The following is an 11,227-nucleotide window of genomic DNA, read 5'->3' on the forward strand; positions in this document are numbered from 1 at the left end:
AAAGACAATGTATTGGTACCTGCTTCTTCAAACAAACTGTTACTGTTGGCTACAGGCCTGTTGTCTTTTTCTACATTGGACCTTTTTCCATCTTATCAGCACACTCAACATCTTCCTTCAAAACCATTTATTATATTTACTCATCCCTTCTTTTTCATGATATACTGTATAACGTTCATCCAGCCATCCAGTGGTTAAACCGTTTATATTTTTCATGGTGAGCAGCATTAACAGAACAATTGTATTTATTTAAACACATTCTAATGTAAACCTTGCATCAAACAGACTGTATATAGTAAAACATCTACCCATCAAATTCAGTGGGACATTAAATCAACAGATATAACTTGTATTCATTCTGCATATATAACAATGATTTTATTCTAAAAGTCACAGCCTTTTTGGGGCATAGTTTAGGTTATTAACACTGCAAAGGTTGTAACTAACAGCTAACGTCAGCTGCCTTTCCTCACTGACAGAAGCTGTTACTAGAGAACATATTTCTCATGCATCTGTTTCCTCACTCCTCATTCCTGTTCTCCGTTCGTCTCTGCCAGTGACCTCCTCCAGAGTCCATAACTGGAGCTGCGAGGCCTCTCTCTGGGCAGAAAGTTTTTTGGAGTTCTGTGCAATGATAGTTTCAACTCTTCGTTCCTCTTCCTCATCAGGGCAAGAGCTGGTGTCATTTGTTCCAGGTCCAAGCACTGCCAAGGAAACAGGAGACTTTTTGCAACAACATTTTTTTGAATCATGTGCTCAAGCACAACATCTCTTTTTGTATGAAGTATCTCTTCCTCCATCAATCCTTCACAAGCATTTACACGGAAGAACACAACGTATCTGCTACACTTACACTGGCTTTGAACCTTGGCACTGGGACTCTGTCATCATCTTTCTTGTGTACGCTCAGGTCCATCATGGACTGGCTCACTTCTGACACAGCGACGTTTGATGCTGAAGTGCTCTGCCGAGGCTGAATCCTCTTCATTATGTCACTTAGAGAGCTGAAACTCTCAGACTGCGGCATCCTCAGGATTATAGGTTTCTGTGAGGAGAGAAATGCATCTCAGTTTCTTACATTTTTTTTCAGAAGCTTAACTAAAAATAATTACTTACTCTAGAAGATGGTGTGTTCTCCACCCTGGATCTAGTTTCTTTCATGCTCCTCTCTTCTTCCAAAAACGCCTCCATCCTTGAATGCTCTCTCCTCATAGAAGAGGAAAGTATGTTTGTATTGTGTGTTGGTTCTACTGCTTTATCATTATTAATACTTTGAAGATATGTTGTTTTTCGGGCATCTAAATTGGTGCTCTTCTCAGTGGAGAGTTGTCTGGAAAGGGATTTATTTATTATGTGTTCCACCCTGCAGGAGAAAAAAAATTTCCTTTTAGATTTGATATGTCAATAATTATTTATTCAGTGTGTTTCATTTATCTTTTGGCTGTTACCTTTTCATTCTTTCTTGAGTTGTCTGGTCTGTAAGCAAGGGTTGTGTGTTGCTGTTAAAATGATAAAGGTCCCTGGGGAAAGATTTAATTAGCAGAAAAAGACAAGAGTCAATACTCTATACTGTATACTGACAGAATTGGCTGTAACAAGACTCACTTGAAAGTTGTTGATGTATTTGGCACATTGTTTGTCACTGGAGAGGTGCATTCATATTCCCTGTCACATAGAAAAAGACAAATAAAAAAAACATGCAGTACAAAATATCACAGCTATGCTGTGCTACACGGAGGAAATTACTAAAAGAATGATAAGAAACAGTTAACATGTTTCAATATTTTGTGTAAGTTTCAGTAAAAGGTAAATTATGGTAGAAATATAACAAAAACATCCTGGATTGCGTACAGAAAGGTTGTATTTGTGTAAATGTCAAAGTCAATTTTACATATGTATACTTTATGATTGGTTAAAAGACAACTTAGATTGGTTAAAGGTGCAATATACGGCATTGGGAGCAACTCCATTGCCTTTCAAAGGCTTCCACATGTCAAAATGTGCACAAAAAGCATACAAAGATGAAGTTTGGATTTCGACACACACACAGAGGGAGAGGGACTTTACTCTCTGCTCAGATAAATATAACTCCACTATCATTTAGATAGCATATTGTTGTTTGTTGCTATGCTTTAAATCCCTTACATTGCACCTGTAAGTCAAGATGATCCAAGTACCTTTTCTTTTCCACAAACTGGTTTCCACTGCTATTGAAAGCCCCCAGAATGGGTGTCTTTTTCATAAACAGCATTTGGCTCTGCAGTGGTATTTCCTTGGCCATGTTTTCCTCATGCTGATCAAGAGGACTGCCCGGGATGGAGAGGTTACTCTGGATAACCCCCATGGCTTCCCAGTCCAGGAGGTAATCAGCAGGTAGGGATGGAGGGTTGGTAATCTCCGGATCCAGATGGTGAAGTCTTTTAAACCCAAGATCTGAGCGGTCTTTGAGCTGATGAGGCACATTTGCATGAGTACCTGTGGCCCTCCATGTGTCTGGGACGGGGAGCGAAGCAGCAAAAAGGATCCTGAACTCCCTGTCAAATGATTCAACAACTGGGCCGTTCAGAACAGTGATCAGCTGCCGGTGCAGGTGGGCATCTGTCCACGTGAGGCTGCAGAGCGCAAAAGACAGCGTGTTACAACACTCTCAAGTGTGTGTGATACATATAAAAGAAATGATCTAAAAGAAAAGACTGCTCACCTGTAGCTGCCATGAATCACTGTCTCCAAATCCACCAGAAGGAACTTGTCTTTCATTTCCCCGATCACATTTCTTCCTGTCCTTGAACAGAAGGTTTTCCCTCCAAGAACCCGGACCTGCATGTTCTGCCAGATCAAAAACTTAAATTGAAACTTGATATTGAAACACTGAAACTTGGTGTTTATCCATGACGGAATGTGATGAACTGGCCTATAGTATCCTGTATTACACAAAGTTTGTATTTATAAAGGAGTCTACAGCCATGCTAGGGGCTTTGAGCCAAATGCTACCATTAGTATGCTTACATGCTTCCACTGACAATGCAAACATGCTGATATACTTTTATTTTTGCAGGTATAATGTTTATCATGATCACCATCTTATTTTTTGTGTGTTAGCATGCTGACCTTGGTGATTAGGACATAACAGTTGTAGTATAAAAATGGCTGATGGGAATTATTTTGTTGTGCCAGGTATTTAGTCATAAACCAAAGTATTTGACCTGATAATTGTGCTATGTGAAATGTTATAAGTTGTTACTATTCATCCTGAGGGGGACATGGATGTGTGTACAACATTTATTGGCAATTCAATCAATAGTGGTTGAGACATTTCACAAAAAACACAAATGTCAACTTCATGGTGGTGCTAGAGGAAAAAGTAGCATACACCGTGAAGAAATCATGAATGTCTGTACCAAAATGTATACCAAGCCATCTTTTAGATGTTAAGATATTGCACTAGATTGATTAAATCTTTGATCTGTTGCTGGAACTAGAGGAAAAGTCAGGGGATCACCGAAGTCACTAGGGTTCATCCTCTGGGCATCATGGGTAATTGTACCAAATTCCACGGCATCCTATAAAATGGTTGTTGATATATTTCAGTCTGGACCAAAGTGCCAGACTGACCAACCAACATTGACATCTCTAGAGCCACACCCCTAGCATGGCCCAAACGTGTGCATCAGATTGTTATTGTCAAAGCTTACCAGTGTAATTAATATCATATAATTAACATAACAAGTAATTTCCCAAATTAAGTGCTGCAGGATTTACTCCTATAACCCTGAAATGAGTTTGCATTTTTGCAATTCCTTTTCCCTCATCTTGAAGGCAATGATCTAAAAAAAGGGATCTGGTTAGAAGCCAGAAATAAGGTATGTGGTTAACACAAGCTTAAGAGATTTTGAAGGTTTTTCTACAATATTAAATAGTGTCTTTAAAAATAAAGTTGTTGACAATTGGCAAATGAGACTAAAAAAATGTCATCACGCTGACTTGTCCCCCTTTACAGTCTCTTCTTTGGCATTTATGAGTCTTTGTTTAAATCTTAATGTGGTTACTTCTGGTAATTATATTCACACTTTAAAAACCATGAAAGTGTTGTACATTTGTGAAGGTTAAGTATCACAAACATGTTTTCCACAGTTTATTTTATTTGAAGTTTTCTGCAATAATACAAAATCCAGTAGAAAAATCAGAGGGAAATTTTGTCGAGGAGACCAGTGCGATGTTAACTTCTGCGGTTGGCCTACAAAATACATCATCCCTGCAGCACTCCATAGACGGAGAGTTCAGTCAGTCAGTCAGTCAGTCAGTCAGTTGATCAATTTCATGTATCATATTCAAGATTATAAGATTTTTCAATTTTTTTTACAACATCAGTTGCAACATTTCACCACTAGAAAGAAACACAGGCAACAATGAATGCTGTCCAACCAGTTTAAATGTTAAAGATACATGTTACATTCCTAAGATAAGCATGTCAAAGTAAAGGACACGTATGAGATACCTCTCAATAGTATATATGCAGTGTGTCAAGTTTTTAATAACTCTAAGGCCTACATTGGGATAAAACCTTGGTAGAAAGAAACCCATAAACACCATGTGTTGTTCTGTGAAACTGGTGGTGTTTGGTTTTGTCCAAACAAAGTCCCTGGTTTATTCCCTGCCATGTCAAACGTACACAGCAGATGGCTGCTATAGGTGTGTGCTGATTTGCAGGAGGTGACTCACCGGATGCCTGAGCCTGTTGAGCGTGAAGTTCTCTTGAATGGACCTTTGGTTCAGGATAATGTAGACCGGGACACCCCGTGAGGCAGCACTGTGTAAATCGCCAATTATTGCACCATCCGTCAATCTGTCTGTCACAATGGCAATTACCTGTGTAGTACACAAAATGTCACTTGAGAAAGTGGCTTACACCGAGATGAAATCTTCTTGTTTTTCTCAAATGATAAAAAATTGTGTATTTACAGAAGTAAAACTGAACAAGTAGGCTTTGACCATCAAAAATGTTGTTCAGCAAAAGCAGGTTATGTCAGATGGTTATCATTTATTGATGCATTAATCTTTAAGCAGAATTTTAATATCTTAGCTGGTGCAGATTGCTTCATTTGTGGATACTCCATATACTATTGAAGAGTTTAAACTGAAGCAGTGCTCTATTTATTATTTTTCAAGTAAAATCTTAAACTAAATTCACCAAATAACCATAGTGAAGCAAAAACTACAACATTTCTCTCTGAGATGTGGCGGTGTGAAAGTATTAAGAGTCAAAACATTTTGATAAGTAAAATACCAGTTCCTCAAGTTAGTGCTGATGTGCTTCACCTCCACCCTTATGAAGAAATGTTTGCATACTTGGCCAGCCCTTTGCAAGTGCTGTCTGATGATCTGTCTGACTGGAGGTTCTCCGTCAGCAGGAGGGCTGGTGTGGACTGTAACGCTTGCCTTTGACACCCAGGGGCCTCTTTCAGGCCAGCCCAGCTCCAAGTTTGGGGCCGGTGTGTCTGAGTCGGAAGGGAAGTAGGTGGAACACAAGTCCTCCATCTCCGAGCTGCCTTCCTCTCCATTCTCCTGACTTTGCACCTGTAGCGGGGTAAAGTGATAGTCCTGAGCCCAGCTGGTTATCTGGCCGACCTCCTCAGAAGACAGGAAGCAGCCAGAGCGCTCCGTGCCGGTGGAGCTGTAGAAGGCCTCTGTTCCTGCAATTAGGAGTCTCTCTACTGCTTCTCGCTCCTTCTCACAGTGGAGGAACTCCGGGGAGGACTCATTCACTGGCAGGAACACTGCATTCTCATCGAGGCTCTGCTCTTTGGAGTCCGACATGACCGCAGCCTTGTGTGTCTCTGGGAATATGTGATACCTGTCAAAGTTCCCGCTACTGACTCCTGTTGTGTGACGACAACACTAACACAGGCCAGCTCAGGTCAGCCTTCTTTCTAGTCAAAGTGATTTAATTCATCCCTCAGGTAAAAAGTCACAATATTTCCATGCTGGCCAGAGCTGCCAAGAACACGTATGATATCTTGCTGTTGATGTTGCAGACAGTCGTTTCCGAGAAAAGTCTGTTCAGGGTTCACAAGTTCAGTCCTGAGCACATTTTATAAGTCTTCACCAGCCTCGTCTCCCACCTCATGTTGACATAAGAAGAAAAAAATAGATGAGTAGAAGTGATCAGTGTTTCCAAAACAAAATCTGTTTCAACACACAAAAAGCAACTTAATGTGAAACTCACCTCCTGGGCTACATGTCTCATCTCTCAGGCTCAAGTAATAGAGATCTCATAAGCTCACAGGAGCTGTAGATCTTCATTTGTTCCCTCCCCTGAATGCCATCTCAAAACTCTTTTACCTTCCACTCCTTCTTTCCGACATTGTTCACAGATTACAGAAATTCTTTGCAGCTGACAAATCAGCTGGCTTCTTCTGACACAAACTCTCGATCCTACTGTGCCTCTCTCTCTCAGTATTTGAAATAAGTCATCTTTGATATTCTTGTTCCAGGTCATACACTTGCTTAAGGTGTTCGGCAAATAATTTACATATCTAAGAGGCTTCTATTTACCTCACAGTTTACCTTTTGGACTGGTCCAGCCTGACAGGTAGGTTTGCTGAGAAACACGAAACACTGTATCTGACTTCCCATGTAAAGGTGTCAGGTGCAATTACAGCTGGGGTTTTTTCTGTGGAAATACCTTTGTAAAAAAACAACACTCAGAAGTGCAACCAGACAGTTTTCTATCAGCACATTGTTCTCTATTCTGTAAAAAACTGTGCGAGCATACTTTAATAAAATATACAATCAGTGACGCAAAACGATGAGTGATCAAATGACAAAGAGGGCACACCCTTTTTGCAACCATGATGTTGTATCAGAGGATTGCACCTGCACTGTTGTTACACAGAAAGCACTTAATACCAAACAAAACAGGTCTTACACAGATTTAGCCCTTTAGAGAAAGGAGTGCTCTTTAGTAAAGTTTACGTCAACAATCAGTGTGTCACGTTTTTTAATAAGTAAACCGATACATGAATCATTCATGAAGCACAAGTTATTCATTCATTATTTTAATTTTTATATCAGAATCCCTATGTTACATTCAAAAGAGCTTTGGATCTTACAGCATGACTGAGTTTTAGTTTTCTTGATCTTGAGTGACAACTATGTGTCTCTCAGACAAAGATGCCACCATGATGACATATTGTCCCTCGAACCATGCATCACGGTAGAGCGGATATTAAGTCAGAAAGAATACAGAATTGTATCATTAAAGGACGTATTTCCTTCTCAGTCATCTTATTTCCTCAGGTGCAGTTTCTATTAGCTGGAAAGTGATTTAAGAGCATCATACTCTTATTAAGAGGTTTTCCATCCTTTACGTTTTTGGCTCACTGTTTCTTGCGCAGGTGGACGTAAAGGACTCCACTGACGAGGAGCAGCGGGACACACAGCCACGCCAGGATGAAACAATAGCCAAAGCGACCTTTGCTCAGATCTCTGGATTCACTTAAAATCTCCTTTCTGTGGAAGGTGAAGATGAGGCAAGCAGCAAAGGTTGTGAAACCTGCAAGTTAAAAAAGTTTTCGTTAGAATTCTCTTATCTCATCACAGTCATACTGTTATTTATGATATGTAAATATAAATGAGGATGCTTACGTAAATATTAAATAAAAAATTCTAAGTGCAGTTACATTGTCAGTGTCACAAAATGAAAAGCTTTAAATGTCCTTCAAAGAGTGAAAACATTCAATGCTTTTATTATTTTATTTTTTATTGACAACATTTTATGTGGTTTATTTAAATGAATAAGACTTTAAACACCTGCAAAAGCCTGACAGAGGCCTGTGAAGTAGAAGAGTCCTCCTTTGTTCATGGTGAACAGCTGACAGAGGAAAACCACGAAGGAGATGGAGGAGAAGACCACCGAGAGGACCATGAGGGCCTGGACAGACTGCAGCCAGTCTGAGGGAGGAGGTCAGAGAATGAGTGTTAGACACTGACTCACAAGTATAAACCACAAGTAGTGCAGAAATACACACAGACCAATATTTCTCAAACTTACCACTTTCATTGGTAGCAGCACACAACCAGGTATTTGTGGCATTATCATGGAAACAGTTATACCAGAGGTCGGTGATTTCTAAATCATCCCATATCCACCAGGACTGCAGAAAGAAACGACACAGAGCACAAATGCATCTGTCAATACGCAGCATTTTTTTTATGTTTGGGTGTATTGGCATCATACAGGGATCAACAGTGACATCTACTGTAAGAAGAGAGAAAACATGATTTAAGGCCTAAGTTTAGATGTGTCTCACCTTCTCCAAGGTGGCGATGAAGAGCATGGTTAAGATGACCAGATGCAGCATAGTGAGGAATATTAGCAGGAAGACCATGGCTGCCTGGATATGAGGGACCAATCTGGTTTCCTGCGTATGATTCATTTGTGTTAATATTGGTGGTTCCACATAGAACCAAACAGCTCTGCAGTCAAAGAAACACCATTACGTCCGTGTCGTTTGAAATAGCCTGCAGATTTCTGAAACAGTGGACTCTCTGTCTGCCCCTCATGGATAGTCGGAGCACTTTCATCATGCGTCTTGACATCTGCACTGACAATATCTGCCCATTTATCAGGCCAAAAGCATGCCCGACAGAGGGTCTCTGTCTCCAGAGTCAGTCCAGTCTCTGAGACTGTTGTAAACAAGCATGCAGGCTGAAACCCTTTCTACCAACGGGCTGACTTACTGCTGTGTCTTTTTTTATAAAATCTCCATGGTTACAAGCGTTATACCTACAGTATAAAGGATGACAATCTGTCATTACACTTCAGGTTCAATATTAGAAAACTACAAACGTATCCCCTTTTCTTAATATTTTCAAACAATCTCCACAACCATCTGTTCCAAAGAAAGCTATTGAGAAAAAGGCATTTACTTCAAAAGGCACCAACTCTGAATAAAAAAGATTCATGACTCACTGATTTGATTCACTTCTTTTATCAGATATATTTTTGAGGACACAAGAAGGGGAAGTCATATTATTAAGTAAGACTTGTTCCCTTTTTGTTTCAGTTCCCCTAGATATTGTAAATAGTTACCAAAAAACACAATTATTGTGTTTTTCCTGTTTAAGGAATTATCCTTAAACAGGAATATGGTGTTGTGCGCTGTTTTTCCACTACATCACAGCTGGCTTAATTAGAAAAAGGGCATAACGCAAAAACTAAAATAATTCTTTTTTCCAATCAAAAGTTGATACTAATACATAAAAGCTGTGGGTTTGGTACATTTAGTTTTGTTGGTCAGAAAGAGAGAGAGAGTTGCCTGGTTTCACAAAACATTGCATCTACTTTCAAATACATGTGTAAATGTAGACTTTTCCTTTTCCTAAATGACCATCCCTCAACTGTACGGTACACTCAAAGAAGTGGGTACACTCAAAGAAGTGGGTATTCAATGCCTTGCACATGTTTGCCTTTCCCACCCAGCTCTGTCCATAGAGGCAGAAACCTCTGTTGCCATTCGATTGTGGACAATTCAGAGAGGCATGTGTTTGATTACACACTACATCTGGTTTATGTAACAGTGTGAGGTAACTGGCACAGACACAACGGAAGTAATGAACACTGTGGAAGAACAGAAATGCATATTCAAACAATATCATTTGGTTAGTATCTGATCATATTTGGGTGTGGCCTGCATCTCATCAATAGCTACATACTAAGATGTATGTGAAAATCCAGGAATAACGTGACTGTTTAACATAACCAAGATGAAGTTCTTACCCTTCAGCTTCAGTGCCTTTGAGTCTGTACCCTTCAGTGATCTTCTTTGATTTTCCTTTTCCCAGTTGGTATTGTTATCGTCCCTCTGTGCTCTCTCTGTCCTCAAAGACGTTTGAGCTCCGAAACTTTGAGAGAAGTGTACAAAAGAGGAATGTTTAGTCAGATTTAGGAGGAGTTCTCAACACCCATTTCCTCTTAAGTTTCCCTGCCCTCCCCCTTAAATGTGTGGTCTGGACCGACTCAGCACCAAGAATAACATTCCTCTAGACCTGAATAAATACAGAACATTTCCCCCAAATCGGTATTGGTGATGTCTAATCTGCATTAGAGTTTGGAACAATATGATGAGGTAATGTTTGCCTAGATCCATCAGACAGATTCTAGCGAAGGACAAATAGAATCACACATTTGAAACACATAACTGTAACAGTCTCAGATGTGTGGGCAAGCAATTGTTACATTGTGAACTATTAAAGCCACACTTTTTTTTGTCAGAGCTGCACATGCACTCATACTATTCATCCAGATGTGCAGCTTGGCATTAAGACCACAGCAGTATTTCCAGAGTGGGGTGAATGAAAGGCAGGAAGTGAGGGCTGATTAGTGCCCACTTTTGACAGTAAATGTGCAGGAAATCTCAGACCACCCAAGACACAACACACAGTGATTAATCCTAAATGTAATACCCAGAAAGAATAAGGATAGATAGAACATAGATATTCAGTTTCATTAAATGACACTAGTTACAGTGAAAATAAACTTTATTCTCCCACCAGGGGAGGACATAATATCTCACCAATAATCTCCCAGCTGGTTATATTTTAATGCTGTTTGATCCTCATATTGATTGCGCTTACAGATACGTTCAGTTAGTGTAGTATTGATGTTTCTTAAATTAACCAATAAGCAGTGGTATTCAGATCCTTTACTTTAGTAAAAGTAGGTAACCCACACTGTGACATTCCCCATGACAAGTCCAGCATTAATAAGTATATTAAGAAAAATGGATAAAAGTAGCAGGAAAAAATGGCCACTGAATGAAATACTATTATAAATCTTATCATGGGATATTATGAATGTTGCAGAAATGAGTGAGCAGCATTTTATTTTGGTTGCCTTTGATGTGGTGCTTAAACATTATAATCAGTTATATATACAGTATGTTGGGTAGTTTAATCAGTGACAACAATACATGCGTAATCACAACTTTTGTACATTAAATCTTAATTTCTAACAAGCCTAAGTTTAACTAAAACTGTGTCAAACTAGACTAAAATGTTTGGTTTTTTTGTTTTCATCTCAATTGCAGTGGAGTAGAGATATGATGTAGAAATGGAAATACTCCAGTAAAGTTTCTGAGGTTTTCCGGTGGATTTGAACTACTCACACTGGCAACGATCCCGCAAGACACCTTCAATGACCCACGAACATTCCACGTTCGCAGTGCAC

At 39.6% G+C, this 11,227-nt stretch overlaps 2 protein-coding genes across 2 annotated transcripts; both read right to left on the reverse strand.

The window, feature by feature from the left end:
* Nucleotides 1–527: 527 nt before the first annotated feature.
* Nucleotides 528–5,814, reverse strand: fam83e (family with sequence similarity 83 member E). Its single transcript, XM_054617726.1, has 6 exons — nt 5,347–5,814; nt 4,720–4,866; nt 2,702–2,826; nt 2,153–2,612; nt 854–1,045; nt 528–704 (listed from the first exon to the last, which is right to left on the reverse strand). Exons 1-6 carry the CDS (start codon nt 5,812–5,814, stop codon nt 528–530), a joined length of 1,569 nt encoding a protein of 522 aa, XP_054473701.1.
* Nucleotides 5,815–6,845: 1,031 nt separating this feature from the next.
* emp3a (epithelial membrane protein 3a) lies at nt 6,846–9,895 on the reverse strand. Its single transcript, XM_054617365.1, has 5 exons — nt 9,779–9,895; nt 8,310–8,420; nt 8,051–8,153; nt 7,810–7,950; nt 6,846–7,552 (listed from the first exon to the last, which is right to left on the reverse strand). Exons 2-5 carry the CDS (start codon nt 8,385–8,387, stop codon nt 7,377–7,379), a joined length of 498 nt encoding a protein of 165 aa, XP_054473340.1. The 5' UTR covers nt 8,388–8,420; nt 9,779–9,895; the 3' UTR covers nt 6,846–7,376.
* Nucleotides 9,896–11,227: the final 1,332 nt, after the last annotated feature.

This window comes from Anoplopoma fimbria, chromosome 17 (genome assembly GCF_027596085.1).
Source record: "Anoplopoma fimbria isolate UVic2021 breed Golden Eagle Sablefish chromosome 17, Afim_UVic_2022, whole genome shotgun sequence".
In the NCBI taxonomy this organism is placed as follows: Eukaryota; Metazoa; Chordata; class Actinopteri; order Perciformes; family Anoplopomatidae; genus Anoplopoma; species Anoplopoma fimbria.